At 39.1% G+C, this 16,666-nt stretch overlaps 1 protein-coding gene across 2 annotated transcripts; it reads left to right on the top strand.

Annotated features, from left to right (window-relative positions):
* Positions 1-14,746, top strand: LOC103152452 (actin-related protein 2-B). Of its 2 annotated transcripts, XM_016661114.1 has the most exons (10): positions 1-153; positions 3,212-3,322; positions 3,624-3,638; positions 5,326-5,541; positions 5,752-5,824; positions 7,417-7,553; positions 7,663-7,812; positions 10,020-10,165; positions 10,420-10,552; positions 13,251-14,746. In XM_016661114.1, the coding sequence occupies exons 1-10, from the start codon at positions 106-108 to the stop codon at positions 13,419-13,421; spliced, it is 1,200 nt and encodes a 399-aa protein (XP_016516600.1). In that variant the 5' UTR covers positions 1-105; the 3' UTR covers positions 13,422-14,746. The 2 variants fall into 2 exon arrangements, with proteins under 2 accessions (XP_016516600.1, XP_007572978.1); XM_007572916.2 differs by lacking the exon at positions 3,624-3,638 and having other exon boundaries at positions 2-153.
* The last annotated feature ends 1,920 nt before the right edge of the window (positions 14,747-16,666 follow it).

Below are 16,666 nucleotides of genomic sequence, written 5' to 3'. Positions count from 1 at the left end.
GGATGAGCACCCTTCCCTTCCTCTTCTTGGCCGGGCTGCTGTGTCTTCCTTCCGGCTTGCCGAAGAAAGTTGAGGAGGGTTCAGCGGCAACTGGGCTTTTACACAATGGACAGCCAGGGAAGGAAAGTAGTGGTCTGTGACAATGGAACCGGGGTAGGTTTGCATTTTCGGCTCGCTGCTTCACCGAGCTGCACCTCGCTTTAGATGGAGCCGAAATGTCGAACAATTTGCTGAAACAGGAAGTGGGGCTGTCAGCGTCTGAAGCTAGCTAGCCTGAACTGGGCGTGTAGCTTCGTTTCCAGCAAATTTTCATTCATCCGAAATCGCCTCGAAAATACCTCTCTGAGTTTCTGCAGTTGTCAAGTTTAGAGCTGAATTAGTGGCTATGACTGAAGCTCTCGTGTTGTTTAAAATCGCGGCTAATGGGAACTGTTCATCGTATCCAACGGTAGCTGAGCTAAAGCTGCTAGCTAAGTAGCCTGTCAGGTTAAACAGCTGGTTGTCTGCTAGCAGCGTCAGGGATTTATAGAGATTTACTCTACAAAAGCTCGTAATTTGCAGTTAAATTATTTTTGCTATTCATTTGGTGTGTTTATAATTTTAAACGAATAGATTTTTTGTATAAATTGCCATCAACAGCTAGGTGGAAGGCTATCTAGGCCGTGTCAGGTGAATAGAGGAACCTCCTGAATAGTCTTTGCTGCGACTTCGCCCAAAAAATATTACCTGGCGGCGGCTAGACAGGGTGAAAAACACACAAACGCAATCATGTTTTAACCGCTTTTCACACATTTTTTTTTTTTTAATTGTTAGGTCCGTTGCTGTTGACAAGCATTTTAGGAAGTCGCCGGATACAGGAAATGCTAGCATGCGAACCTTCACTTATGTGGAAAAATACCTCCAAACATTAAAACCATAAATTTGTCACAGCGGTCGACCAGTGTTGGGTTTTTATTAGCCAATGAATATGTCAATCTTAAGGCGCATTTTTGCCATTTCATCCTAATTACTTCATACTCACACACATTAAAATCTTCGCTGTTTTAAAGGCAGACATTTGTGACAATTTATTTATGACCCTTAAACCTGGATCAGTTTTGTTTTTGATGCATTTAAATTTATTGCTGTTCACCGACACAATCACAATTATATCTACCATTTATCAACAGAGTATGGTGATTTTCCCAACTAATTGATAAAGACGTTCTTTTTATTGCATTCTAGCTGACATCTTTGGTTGCTCAATTACAGGATAATTATGATTGTGCATATGTAAACCCTTGATGAATTAAAGATGCACCAGTCAGAAGGTCAGAGCTCAAACTCAGCTAATATTTCAACAATAATCGGTAATTCACAGGTCAAATAAAATCCTTGAAAATCAAGTAGTCTGGCTATGTATGCTTTGATACACAGTAGTAGTTCTTTCATTTTTTGTTGGATTCAAAGCAAATTTTTTTTTATCGTAGAACCTGCAATACATTTTTCAACTTTGCTTTTAATTTAAAGGAGTAAAAAGATTATAAGTTAGAAGATCAGAAAGTGGCATTTGCCAGAAAAAAAAAAAAGCTTAACTGGTTCAAAAACTAAATCTACATTCTCCATTGCAGCTTGGAAAATGACACAAATGTTTGATTAAAAGTATCTTATTACAAAATCTTTCAAACACATTGCAATATATCAAGTTTATTTAACAGTTTACTTTTTGTGTCGCCACACCTGAGCTGATTTCGGTGTATTTTCTGCCTCTTGAAATGCACAACGCACTCGACTTGCTAATCTTTGCCGAAACTCAGGAATGTGCTCACTGCACACACAGGTACCACGGTCTCATCTGGGACTTCCTTATCTAAACACAGTCAGCAGTCGAGGAGGATGTTGGCTCAGCGCGTTACTGACTAATAAGGCTTTTTTTGGATGTGAATTTTTCAATAGCTCTGTGTGAAGCCAGCAAAGAGAGAGAGAAAGAGAGAGAGAGAGAAAAAAAACAGCCATATGTCAGAGTTGAATAGAGAAGTCAAGAGGAAGTGAGAAGAGACTAAACCACAGTCGCTTATGTCACAGGCACATATTCAGAGATCTGACACAGAATGTGTAAGATCTGAGTTCAGTGTGAGATGACTGACTTTTATATATAAAGCTGCTGATGCAGAGAGCTGTAAATCAGCACAAGAAATGACCTTATTTTAAAATCTTAGCTTTTCCTTGAAGCTGGTAAGGGAGGGTTGAACTAATTTCTCTACTTAAATATTGTGCTCCTAATTTAGAGGATTAAAGTGTGAACAGTTCTTATTTATTTATTTATTTTGGTCCTTCATTTGTCTGTTACACAACTGAAACGAGTGCTTTGTGCACAGAAGCTAAATGTTGCAACAAGAGACCATGAAGATGGTTGTTACAAAATTGTTTGGAATATTTGGTCATTGTACTGATGGTGTAAAGTTGCACATTTAATTTTAAAGGGCAAGCTTATGGTCTCAACAATTTTATTTTGTGTCACTGGGTCTTGTCATACGAGTTTCATCGTATGAAGAGTTTATGTAAAAAAGCCACATTTTTCACCGCCTTTACTAAAGCTGCTTAATGTTAGGAAAATATGAAATTGCAGTATTTATCTTGAGTATTGTGATAGAAATTATTTTTCTTATTTTCATCGTAACAATGACCCAATTAGGAACTTGATCGTTAGCATCTGGGTCATGAAGATCACAAAGTGGGGCCATAAAGAACATTGAAAGCTTATCCGACTTACTAAATATAGTGTTAGCTTGCAGGATTTTAGTGGTTGGAACCTAAAAGTTTGTGGAATACCAAATATTATATCCAAAAGGTTCTTCGTGATTGTGATAATCCACATATTTATATTGTGATGACTTTGTTTTTAATGATTAAAAAAATAAAATCTCCCCAAACCCGACAAATTTACCTTCGTTTGAAAAGTGTAGGCAGCTTTTGGTTCTTTGAAACTCCAGTACCTTCCCATTAAATTAACTTTAATAAGAAAATCCCAACTTCAAAACCTTATAAGCCTTGGAGGTGCAGCCCACAAATTTCTCTTGGATATTTATGCAAGAAATCAAAAAAATGTTAAAGGTATTAGTTTCATTCGCAAGATTTCAAGAGCTAACTTGTGGGTTGTATATGTCTGAAGCACTTTAATGCATCTGCTGATCACTTCCTCTTTCCTCTGGCCTCTTTTTGCCTCTTGCAGTTTGTCAAGTGCGGCTATGCAGGCTCCAACTTCCCAGAGCACATCTTCCCTGCGCTTGTTGGGAGGCCCATCATCCGCTCCACAGCCAAAGTGGGAAACATTGAGATCAAGGTACGAAGTGGTTTATCTGACCAAAATCTTTTTTTTTTTTTTTTTTTTTTTTTCTTCTTTCTTAATATATTCCTTAAAATTCTTAGTAAAAGGACACAGTTTGTGTGAAAACCCCCACCTGTAAATCAGTTTTAGATATCAGGTGTTGTAAGTTCAGAGGTAATCAGTTTGGAGACACCAGAGGGTTCTTATTGACACCTGTCTTGACTTTTCTTCCTGTTTATTTTCCTTCATTCGTCTTTTGTTTTTTTTCCTACCTGTCTTGCCCTTTCTCCTCGTTCGTTCTCCCTCGGTGAAGTAGAATTCCCAGAAGATGGTAAGTTCAGGTTGTTGTGGGAGTCCTGTTCTTGCCTGCTGCGGATGGTTTTTAAATGTCATGCATAACTGAAAATGAGGAACCTGGTTTTTTCTTTTTTTTCTTTTTAAATTTAACACCTAATTTGTTTGCTGATTTCTTTTGTGTGTGTGTGCGTGTGTGTGTTTGGGCCAAGTGAGTGGCAGGGAATAAGGAAGACATCCATCACTTTGTTAATGTACTCCCTTCTGCAGGCTGAGCGCGTTGGCAGAAATGCCTGCGATGAATCAGAGGCCAGCTGTTATCGATGGAGTGCTAAAAGAGATTTTGGACCGTTTCCATTTTTAGAGCCTCTGATCTCGTCGTGCGCCCTGACAGCCAAAACGCCCACCTCAACCCTGCTGCCGCTTTAAGCGGGAGAGAAATTGAAATGTCAGCTTAAGCTCTGGGTTCTCCCCGGTTACATGTTTGTCGTAACTGTAGTCATTTTAACGCAGCGTCCAGTCAGGAGCAGAAGAAGAAGTAGTAGAGTCCTCACTCGAGGACGCATGGCAGACAGCTGGGAGTCTGAGATGAGAGGACATCTGGTTTTCTTTAAAGATCACATCGAAGCGATGCCTGCGACTGGTACTTTGTTGATGCCAAAGCACACAGGATGAACCCATAAAATGGCTGCTTTCAGTCGGCTTTTGATGTCTCCAAGCAGAACGTGAGATGCTTGACTGTGTGGCTAACGCCGCGTTCTAACCCGGCAGCTGTGTACATTGCCAAGGTGGCCGTGCATGTGGATGGTTGGATGTGGGGGTCGAGGGGTGGTTTGCTATTGCCGAGGGGAAGTGGTTCCAGGTGTAAATGCATGGAAAAATGATGCTTTGTAGTGCATGCTGGGTAACAGAGTCCCAAGCTGAAAGGCTACAGGAACACATCTGTTTGCCAGTAGACAGATGGCGCAAGTTGTATAAGCTTTAGTCTTCAAGGAGGACCAGAACATAATAAAGTTACTGTATAGGGCTGCAACTAAGATTTATTTTAGTAATCAATTATTCTATTGATTAATCAGATTTTAAAAATTTGCTGAATTTTTGTTTAGTCACTTAAGCTGTTTTAAAACGCTATTAGAAATGCATTAAAAAGGTACAAATCAACAATTCAATTGCTTTTTTTTTTTAAATAAGAAAACACATTTTATTTCCTAAAATGCAATAACAAAGCATTCCTTTAGTGAACACTTGATCATTTCTAGCAAAGGATGCATCTGCAGTAAAAAAAAAAAAAAAAGGTACCGTCAACTAATCTGTTTGTGCTTTTGGATCAATGTGCTTAATATATTTTCTCTCTAGAATTTGAACCAGGTGAAGCTAAAAATGCCACTTGAGGAGTTCTGGGTACAACATATTTACAATGAAGGCATCATCAAAATGCAAAATGTTTACCTTTTTGTACAGTTTTGTCTTAATTGCCTCTCTGACTGTGGAGTTCTTTCAGCAAAAGGCCATTTTTAGAGAACGTTGAGCGATTAATTGATTACTAAATTAATTGCCGATTATTTCAATAATCTATTAATTGTGATTAATACACTTAATCGCAATTAATTTGATTAATCATTTCAGCCCTATTGGTTTTCAACTTGTCTGAGTGACACCAGACGATCCAAACGAGGAGCTTCATGAATCCTAAAGTATTCATCTCTGCTGACTCCTTCCTCCAGGACTTGATGGTGGGAGACGAGGCCAGCGAGCTGCGCTCCATGCTGGAGGTGAACTACCCCATGGAGAACGGCATCGTCAGGAACTGGGATGACATGAAGCACCTTTGGGACTACACCTTCGGCCCGGAGAAGCTTAACATCGAGTCTCGCAACTGCAAGATCCTGCTGACCGAACCCCCCATGAACCCCACCAAAAACCGGGAGAAAATCATCGAGGTACAGCGACGCGTGTCTGTTTTGGAGCAGCTTACTTTGCCTGATTGAAGGGAGTTAAACAATCTGTCACGGAGGACGCAATGTATTAAAAGCTTTGCAGAAGTGACACTGATATAAATTCTTGTAAATGATGATTTTAAAAAGCTAATGTTTGCATGTGCTGCTAGCTGTTTCTTATCAGACCGATACATTTGCTCGTCCTCCACGCAGGTGATGTTTGAGACCTACCAGTTTGCAGGAGTCTACATCGCTATCCAGGCTGTCCTGACACTGTATGCCCAGGGTAAGGTTTTCATGCCATGGTTGAAGGTTTATGCCATCAATCTGTAACTTTTACAACCCAAAGGGCAATTTTTTACTGTCAGTCCAGCTAAATGAAACTGGTTTAGAGCCACAGTTGTTACATGATTTTTTTTTTTTTTTAAAGACAACTCTCATAACATTTGGTCAATATCTACTCAAGGTAGTTTGTTGTTTTTATTAAAGAATCGCTATTTCAATTCTGTCTTTAGGTTTTGAAATAACAAAAACACATCTACATTTGCTAGTAGAGCACTTCTTTTATGAATTCTGTATTTGTGGAAATATTTTTTTTTTGTTTTAAACCTAATGATAAGAAATGTATCTTTAAAGGTACCGACAGTATTTTTTTTTTTGAGTCACTTTGTTCTAGAAATTCATTGCAATTATTCAATAACAAACACCCTGCTATTTGTTTTGTCCAAAGTTGTTAAGGGCCGTTGTAGAAGGCTCCGTAGCTGCAGGTTGCAGATCCCTGGTTTAATCAAACGATTACTGTCTTATGATGCCTTTTCTTACTTGTTCAACAATATTTCACTCCCATATTTCTGCTGAATTAAATCAATCATGTCTTCATGTAAGAAGATTTTGTCTAACAAAAATCTTAATTCTTGCTTAAAAATTGGATCTTAAACAATGAGTCTTTTAAATGACAAACTGTTAGAAAAGCCAATAGTTGATTTGATTTATTCCTGTATTAGACTTCCCTTATGTCCTCTCCCTTCATCTAAGGCATACATGACCAGTGTTGGCTATAAAAGCATCACCTATTATCATTACACTAACAAGTGTGATGAACAGTTTTAGGGTTTGATGAGGTCTCCTGCACTCTAATGGGTGGAGTTTCATACAGTGGAGGAGATATTTTCCCACACTCATTCCAGTACGAGCCAGTTTTGGTGCCCTGCCCACTACAGAAAAATTCTTCTGCTAAATTATAGTACATTAATACATAGTCCTATATATCAACAGGTATGAATTGATACATTGTAGGTTTAATATGTCCCCTGTCCAATAGTTCTATATTGTTTCCAAAAATCTACAATAACTTCATGACTTTCAAATACTTCAATATTGTTTATATGTATTTTAAAAAATCCCCAAAATGATAGTACAACTCACCTGCTTCTGAGTTTTATTATAAAGTATGTTTGAAAAACATATGTGGGGGGGGGGGATAAAAAATCATTGGGCCCCCCAAAAAATTTGCCGCCCTGGGCAACTGCCCACATAAGCCCTTTTTGCCCTATTTTTGTATCTTTAACCAGTTGATTGGTGCAGCTCTTAGCTTGTATCACCCCATATGTATGCACAGTTCATATATGAGAGTGCTATAGAGCAGTTTAACTTGGATGTAATGTTTTTGCTCTAAGATGTCAACCTTTCTCTGTATAATCTTAAAATGCTTTTGGAGATTTAATTCATTTGCACGAATCCCGATAATTAAGATGTTGGTATTATTTAATGTTTTTGTTTCTCCACTCAACAAGTCTGTCCCCCTTCGTCATAAATCATTTGTCTGATCAACATTTACTCAGGGAATAAATAATAACCTGCCCTGCTTGCTTGTGCCAGGCCTTCTGACTGGTGTGGTGGTGGACTCGGGCGACGGTGTGACACACATCTGTCCAGTGTACGAGGGTTTCAGTCTGCCCCACCTGACACGACGTCTGGACATCGCAGGCAGGGACATCACCCGCTACCTCATAAAGGTATACGGTCTCCAAGGAAGACGAAAAAAAAATAGCTTAACTGCCCTGATTTGATCTAATCCAGCTTCCCTCTCCCTATTTTGTTTGCTGCTTCTTTCTCTGGATTTAGCTGCTGTTGTTGAGGGGCTACGCCTTCAACCATTCTGCAGACTTTGAGACGGTTCGCATGATGAAGGAGAAGCTGTGCTACGTGGGCTACAACATCGAGCAGGAGCAGAAGCTGGCTCTGGAGACCACTGTGTTGGTGGAGTCTTATACGGTACATCTGCACTTATTCATGATTTTTGTGCAATTGGTGTAACTTCCTTTGTGATGGCACTTGATAAACTCCTGAAATGGAGTTGAAGGTGTGTTTCACAGACCTTATTGCGTAACCAGTGGCCTGCATTGGTTAGAAAGGGGTAACTTCTGGTTCAGCTGGTTCACTTCTATATATGGAGAAAAGGAAGTGCTGTGGTGAGAAATTCCACTATTTATTTTCTTTATTCAATACAGGAGTTGCATTCTTCATATTCAACCGCTACAAACGTTCTTAAACAAATCGCTTTAAAATATCTGTGCTTGTATCATCTTCTCACAATTCTACGTTATTTAATTCTGCTGGAATTTCACTTCCACTGAATAGATTTGGAATGAAAGTTTTTTTTTCTTAACTTGTGTGAAAGTTACTTCTTTAGCTCATTTTTCTATATTTAGTGTCTCTATGAATAAGATTTTCTCTATAGGGAACTTTTCATATACTCAAATTAATTCAGATAAGTTAAAACTAAAGAACAAACATAGTCTGCAGTCACACCATAATAGGTTAATAAAATAATAGTAATTATTAGACGGCTAAAATAAAATGTCTGTGGAACTGAGGAAACGGTCATAAAAAAGGGAACAACAGAGATATGAGAACACACAAAAATCTACAAAAACCCCCCCATAAAATTGGATTTCATTTGACATCTAAAATGGTAAAAAATAAATAAATACTTTAATAAGATGGGTAATATTGAAGGGCAATAAAATGAAAAATGCTACAGAACCAAGCCAGAAACTTTTATTTTTTTTCGTCTGGCTCAGCTAAACCCCTCAGTAGTCCTGTAGAACAGGTTTTCAGCTCAGTAAGTCAGGGCAGTCGACTGGATCCGTCATTACTAAATCACTGCAGGTGTCACCACTTGTTGGAGACAAGAGAAGGGTGCAGCTTTAATATCTAGCAACTTTACAGACAAATCAGTATCGGCCAAAATCGGATTCGTCAAGTCAGGCGTTTTAGAGGTCGGTGATGGAATAGAAAACAAATTCTTTGATATCCAACAGTAAAACAACAACAAAGAGAACAACTTATAAAATATATCCACAATAAGAAAGAGTAAACTGTAGAAAAACATTTCACTTGTAGACAGCATCTAACCGTCTGTGTGGATCTGCATTTTTAAGACAGACAGGTCATCCACCTCCAGGTGTCTAGAATAGAACTTGCATACAGATTTTCAGTCACTTGTAAAACAAAAATGACAAACTGGAACATCTGCATTCTCCAGGCCTGAGGTATCCCTGCCAGTGAAAACACACCCCTTGGGGAGGGGAACATCAACGTCTAGTCTACTTCTTTAATCTAAAATAATTTCTTCCCATACTCCACACACCAACTGAAGCTTCACGTTGCCACAAAGCGCATCATAATCAAAGAAATCGTCTCAAAGGTTTCCTTATGAAGTACCGAAACTAGCAGGTTATTAAAATATCAGCAGCAAGCTGGAGGGACTGCCACATGGCCGTAGTCGGCTGCCTAATGGCGGGGTAGTGCTGTTTTCTCTGGGTCTCAAACATCTGGGCGTGCAGCTCTCCGCCATCAGCCTTGCTTTTCTTTCCGAGGTTCTTTTTTCCCCTCTGGAAGGGGAACCGCAGAATCTAAACGTCTGTGTTCCTGCACGCCTTTTTGAGCACATGTTGTGTCTCGGCGCTCACTGTGACCGTGCGTGTGTGTTATGGTTGGTGTAGGCGAGTCGGCGCGCAAGGCGCACCGAAACAAGGAGGGCAATGTGACTGTGGCCGAAGGGCTGCTGAACTGTGCGTGACATCATTTCCTGTGCAGCCACTTTGTGGCAGCGGCTGGGCTCCACTTCCTCCCACTGCTCTCTACTCAATGAAGCCTTTTTTTTTTTTCCCCTAACACTTGAACACATTGGTTCAACATGGCTTAGAGTCCACAGTTTCTGTGGCTGCTCATTATCCTCACTCATTAGAGAATGTTGATGTCCATTCTCTAATGGAGAAGGGTCACTCATTAGAGAATGTTGATGTCCATATTAGGGAAATACTGTTTAGGGAAAACAGTATTTCCAAGTGGTTTGGGGAAGGTTCTACTTTGTTCAGAACCATTTTGGTAATGTTGTACCTTAACCTGGAATCGCACCCCAAGGCGCTCTACCAAACTCTCCTCTTTTCATCTCATTCCCTCCCACACGTTTCCAGCTGCCAGATGGCCGTGTGATCAAGGTGGGAGGAGAGCGCTTTGAGGCCCCTGAGGCTCTGTTCCAGCCCCACCTCATCAACGTGGAGGGCGTCGGAGTGGCCGAGCTCCTCTTCAACACCATCCAGGCCGCTGACATAGACACCAGGTGAGACCCAAGAGTCCAATGCGCCATTGCAACCTATATCTCTTGATCTTTGTTTGAAATATTAAAAAAGAAAAACTGTCAGGTAAAGTCAGTATCTTCCTTCTTTTTTTTTAAACCAATGACGTGGTCACTGAGAGGATGTCAATCTGTGTTTGAAGTGAATCTCGAATGTTTTAAGACTTTAAGGCTATACTCACCCGAGGACGATGGGTTCTCAAGTCTCATTCAATGTCATCCATCTTCCCTCCGGTCAGGCCTGAGTTCTACAAACACATCGTGTTGTCGGGAGGATCCACCATGTACCCAGGGCTGCCGTCCCGACTGGAGAGGGAACTGAAGCAGCTGTACTTGGAGCGCGTGCTCAAGGGAGACGTGGACAAACTTTCGGTGAGAGACCAACCCTCACATCTTTCCCCTAAACTGACTGTGTGACCTAAAACTGTCTGGATGTGGCAGGAAGAGGAGAAACAATTGCAATGATTTTATATCGCAATGATTTTATATCACAATCAGTTGAGTTGCAAACACTTAATCTCTTTTTAAAGGAAATGCAACTTTTAGGTTCAGGTTTTATTCTCTGAAATTAGACATCCAGAGATCAGATTAGTGTTACTGGAGCTTCAAACAAGTCGAAAAAGGTTTAGGTGTTTATTTTAGTCTGAGTTTTAAAGAAACTCAGACTATTTTATCTCCCAGAAGTTTGCAAAACAGATTATTACGATTTTGTATTTTTGATGCTGTGTACATAACCAACCACCAGGTGGTGCCAAAAGTGTAAAAGACTTTCATCTTTGTGATTCCTATGAGTTTCACTTTACTGTCCTAATCCAGTCCTATATTTTACATTGAACTTCAGCTGTAAATGGCAGCTGTTTGATTTATATCCTTTAATATGAGCAATGAAATGAAGAAAACCATATCGTCACAGTAAAAAAACCCAAAAAAATAAAACATCTGTCTTGAGTTTTGACAATTCAGAGAACAGAAAGTTTAGTTGGGTTGTTAAATGATCTTGAAATGAGGTGAAAGTAACCTTGTATTCTTATTTATTTGTTCACTTAATGCTATGATTTGTATTATAGGGTTACCTCTTGTATGCCATACACTATTAAAATATATACTTTTTGTTTCATCTGAGATTTTCTGGAGAAAGTAAGAAATTGTGTTTAAAAAAAGTATTCCTTATTTAACTATCGGAAAAATAAAAATAAATGACAGCTTTTATCTTTAATTTTTTTTTTTACTTTTATTTGTACGGCTTCTTATTGAGATCCAAGATCTCATTTACAAAAGAGACAAACAAGAATTACAAACAACAAAAAAGCAATTAAGATATTTGGCTGTTAAATAAGAATAAAATATGAGCTCAAACAATAGTGAGTTTCATAATATTTCTCTTTTTGTCTTAAAATAAATATTAATGAAATTTACCTTTTGAGCTAGTGTCAGGAAATCCAAAAATAAAGTTAAAGAAGAATAATTTAAAAAAAAATAAATTTTTTTCAAATGTAACATTTTCAGCCTTGCATATATGAAACAGAAATTAGAAAACTGGAACAAAAACTTAACTAAGTCAAGACAAAAATGTTCTATTAACAATTTGTGAAGTATAAAGATTGATAAAACCTCACAGATCTTTGTACTGAAATTTCCCTCTTATAGGAAATGCAGGAAGAATCTGGTTGTCAGAAAATATAGCAAAATCTTTTTTTTTTTTTTTTTTTTTTTTTTTAAAAAAGCACAACCATATTTTGAGTTGTAAACTATAGATTCTGTTAAGTTTTTGCTCTGATCAATAAACTACAAGCTTTGCTTTTCACCCTGCTGAGAGGAAACTGGGTTGTTCCTCCAGTGTTTTGGAGTCTTTTAATCTTTCATAACCTGACTGACTTGATCTCAATCTAACCTTCGATGTCAGGAAGCTCCTGACACGTTTTACACACCACCTAGATTTGATGTGTAATAACTCTACAAAGCATCTGTGTTTCAGATCGTTTCAGTTCGCGTCACATTAGGCTTTGAAACATTTCCCAGGAAATGAATGTAACCAACGAGCAGGAAGGAAAACATTATGAACACTTTTTATTGTATAAAAGCCGACTCCAGAAAGCGTCATTAGCACTGCAGCCTGCAGGATTTAATATTGAGACTGACGTGTCATGCACCAAATAAAATTTACAAGGTAATAACTTATATAAATATTATGTTCGGAGTTTGTGTCCCCCCATAGCCAAAAAAAATACTGTTGTGGTTCGCTGCTTCAACTTTTTTCTTTTCTTTTTTTTTTTTTTCTTTGAATATGAAGTGTCACTACTCTTGTGAAGTTGATGCATAAATATTCAGGACAAAGTTCTGATGTTGCCACATTTTTTTTGTTGTTGTTGTGTGTGTGTGTATATATATATATATATATATATATATATATCTTTAGTTGGGTTTTTTTGTCCTACTTTGTGTCTTAAAAGCTGCTTTAGTCTAGGTAATTTGTGAAATTTTAAATATGAAAATGGAGAAATTTCAAGATACGTTTTTTTTATGTATATGAAAAGATATCAGTTTTCTCTTTCTTCATCTGTCCATCTTTCGATCTATCCAGCTCTCTCTCAATCAGTCCGTTTATTTAGCTTTCTTTTCTGCTGTATATTCACAGAAACTTCAAGGTAATTCAGAAAATTAGTGGGAAATTTTAATCTGAAAAAATCTGGAATTTAAGAATGGGGGGAAAAAGATGTGTAGGAACTCTTGACTACTGTTTTTACTGCTGGGTTTGTCTTTCAACATCTGAATTTAGGAGCAGGATTGCGAGAAGATAAACTGAGAGGAACCTCAAGGTCGTACTATAAAAACGTTGAGTCTGTAAATGCAAACTAGCTTGATTTTAATCATGGTAACTACTCGTTTTGTGGCACAAATCCTGATCCCGGGAACAAAAACGTATCTTCATCCACGGCAGAGGCCGGTTGGGTCTTTGATCCCGATCTCCCTCGCCGCGCGGATCAGAGAAACCACGAAGGCCTTCGCTGGGGAACACGCTGTTGTGTTGTAAACTTATTATAACTCCCTCTGCGTTCCCCTTGTCGTGCAGAAATTTAAGATCCGGATTGAGGATCCTCCCAGGCGAAAGCACATGGTGTTCCTGGGTGGAGCGGTGCTGGCCGACATCATGAAGGACAAGGACAACTTCTGGCTGACCCGGGAGGAGTACCAGGAGAAAGGAGTCCGCGTGCTGGAAAAACTCGGAGTCACCGTCAGATAAAGCACCGGGACGGACAGAACAGCCGCACACCTGAAAACACAGATTCACAAACACACATTTCCTCCATTCGCCCTTATTGCAGAGTTTATATCTATTTATCCCTCTTTTTTTTTTCTTTTTCCTAAATGTATCAGCTGCTCTTGAATTTTCCCTCAAACATCTGAAAGTATCAAGAGTTTACCTCTCTCTCTTCCCCTTCCTCTTCTCTTCTCTCCTCCTTCCTCTTTTCCTTTCTTCTCCTGTTCGAGGATTGGCTCAAAACTGGTCTAGGAAGCCTCCCACAACCCCGCGAAGTAACTTCCTGCTTCGCGATTTGAAATGTTTTATTTTTACTGTGTTTTTGTTTGTTTTTTTTCATGGTGGAGATGCTCACCTGGTAAATGGGTCATTCCACCAGCTTCAGGCCTTTTAGGAGGATTAAAACGATGCAAAGTCTCAAACTCATAACGTCGCATTCACAGCCCATCACAAACAGCCACGGCCGCTTTCAGCATCTGTTATAGGCGAGCGCGAACTGATCACATTTTTATTATTTTTTTTTTATATATATATATATATATAAAAATATATATATAAATGACATGTTTTCTGGGTGAGGGGTTATGACTCTGCTCTTCTGTGGCTGGATTCTTAAGTTCTACTTTACTGTTTTTTTTTGTTTGTTTTTTTTCATGAATTTCCTCCTGGTGTTGTGCATTGACCCATTGGAAATGGAATGCACAGAGTGACACATTCTTGCGCTTTTTTCTTAGATTTCTTGTTCTCTTTTTATTTTTTTTATATATATATATTTATATATATATATAAAAGAAATTAATGGTTGATTCATAAAGGGACAGAAAAAGTGAAAGCCCCTAAGCTTGACAGAGTTTGTGACGGTACGTTTTGGGGTTAGTTGTGGGAGGGGAAACGGTTAATAAGAAGTGGGAAGGAGTGAGTATTTGTTAATTTCTACCTTCTCTTTAGATGTAAATCTCGAATGGATACGAGTGGCCACCGCCGCGTCGCAGGCAGGTTGAGCGGTCATTGAAGCTGGAAAATATCACAAAAGAAAACGTATTTAAGTTCTCCAGGCTCCAGCAGTTTGACGCGTTACTGGAGGCACTTCTATTTCGGGTATGAAAATGTGTACCGTTATTATTATACTTTTTTTTTTCTTCCCCCTCTTTCGATGAACGTCTTATCCAGTGCCAAGTGCAGTTATTGTTAACTGGATCTCATGTTTTAATGTCTTTCTTTTTTGTCAGTTTTTTTGTTTTTATTTTCCTGTGTCGTTCATAGCATAACTGCCTAACGCTGATTTAAATAAAAGTGATTTATAATGATGGCTTTGTGGGTCTCTTCACAATTTCTATGCCCGTTTACAGGTGTAGAAATTTCCCCCTAAAAGATTTTAATTTAATTTCTTAAATTGTTGGATGCCAGACGGGTTACTTAGAGGGATTCATTACACTCACTCACAGACCGCGGGGGGCGGGGGGAGAGACGGAGGCTCATCCACGGAGGACCGGGATGTGTGTGCGGCGACCAGAAGGAGGAAGAGGAAATGGAACAGTGGCGGAGGCAGTGGCGCCATCAGAGGAAGAGACTCTTTCCGTGCCTGAAATAAAGATCTCACCCCAGACTCTTCCGGCCTTGTTCTGTTTTAATCCCCTGACACGCAGCACTTCCCTCGTAACCTTGAACTGGTACCTACATGTCCGAGTGCCAACTGAGACATTCCAAACGGGTTTGGTATGAGACCTGCTATAGGGTCAAACTCGACTTGATAAAAGCGTTCAGTAGGCATAGGTCAATGGTCATTTACAAATAACTGATATAATCAGGTAGTTTAAAAAAAGGGAATGTAAGCTGGCTAATTAGTTATTTTAAAATGGTGTTACTAATTGTGGTGGTTGTGACTCCTTTAGCATTCTGTGGCTATTTTCTGGTGACTTTGTTTTTAGCCTGGTTGTAAACCAGTCCCTTGTTCTATGCTTTTCTTGAGAAACAGTGGCTTACTGTAGTGGTCTCTCAAGTTTATTTTCTTTAAATATGAACTCTTACCCAATTGCTAATGTCTGGCCATGTAATGCGCCAGTTTGACGGTATGAAGCTTGCTGGAAATCGCCTGAGCTGTAAACGACCATCCTCCACTGCAAAGAGAGAAGAGCTAGCTGAACAAGATGGCTGAATGTTAATTCTTTATGTGGCCAACACTGACTGGACGGCTTTGTTCACTTCCTCTGCTGCCATTGCTCAAACTACAGGCAGAATTCAACTCTAAAACACCGCAGAAAAACATCAATCAACTCGACTAAAGATAAACACGTGGATAAGTTTCTCTAGATCTTCCTTAATTAGTCCTCTACTCTTGGGAATGTTCTTCAGGTGGTAGAAGACCGACTTTATAACTGTCTTTATGTGATTTCTGGCCTGATCTCTAGTTTCTAGCTGTAATAACTGAAGCTGTGTGTTGACTCTAGTTCGCTCCTTTTTAGGTCCAAAGATAACTTAAGTTTTGTTTCTGTTCAGCTGGAGAAAGTTGTGGCACATTCACACATTTATCAGTTCTAAGCATTTCTTCAGTGCTTCTATGGGGTTTGGAGTCACCTGGTGACATCATAATGCAGAGTTGTGTTTAGCTCAGTGCTAAACACAACGTAGCACATTGAGCTACATGTAACTGATGCCGTCACTAGCAGCTTGCTAGCTGTAGTTTTATAGTAGCTGTAGTTTCATATTGAGGTAATAATAGTATTACCTCAATATGAGAGACTGGTGGCTTTGCTTTAGTTTCCACGCAATGACTGCATTAACCTGAAAGACCTCCAGTTACTTTGTTTGTGTGAAAGGAAATGTTGCATCTTTCTTTCAGTCAGCTGGCTTGCAGTGGACAGCAGCAGGTGCACTGCAGGTGAGCTAGACTTCAAGGGGAAAAAAACTTTCTCTGGAACCTCAATGGAAGGATTTTAAATAGTAAAGAAAACAAAAACTGTTGAATATTAGTGGCTTTGAAGTAAAAGCTTTAAATATATCATAAAAGGACTTGATTGCCATATGAAGCTTACCAAGGGAAATTATTATTTTTTTTTCCATGACATGGAAGTACACTCGAATATCAACAGAATAAAAAGTTTCCCTTTTATGCACTGAAGTACTTACATGTCTGCAAGTCTGGATTTGACCTGTGTTATACGCCGACATTACTGAAAAGGCTTTGTTTCAATAACTCAAGACTCGTAAAAACTGTTGATGCCAAAGTA

The sequence above is a fragment of the Poecilia formosa genome, unplaced genomic scaffold, assembly GCF_000485575.1.
Source record: "Poecilia formosa unplaced genomic scaffold, Poecilia_formosa-5.1.2 Scaffold311, whole genome shotgun sequence".
NCBI lineage: Eukaryota > Metazoa > Chordata > Actinopteri > Cyprinodontiformes > Poeciliidae > Poecilia > Poecilia formosa.
This window is presented reverse-complemented; position numbering and strand designations above follow the sequence as displayed.

Excerpts from the sequence above, each read along its gene's own strand:
- LOC103152452 (XM_016661114.1), top strand. The coding sequence starts at position 106 with ATGGACAGCCAGGGAAGGAAAGTAGTGGTCTGTGACAATGGAACCGGG. Across the intron at positions 5,542-5,751 it reads ACCGGGAGAAAATCATCGAG|GTGATGTTTGAGACCTACCA; the intron begins GTACAGCGACGC and ends TCCTCCACGCAG. Across the intron at positions 10,553-13,250 it reads GAGACGTGGACAAACTTTCG|AAATTTAAGATCCGGATTGA; the intron begins GTGAGAGACCAA and ends CTTGTCGTGCAG.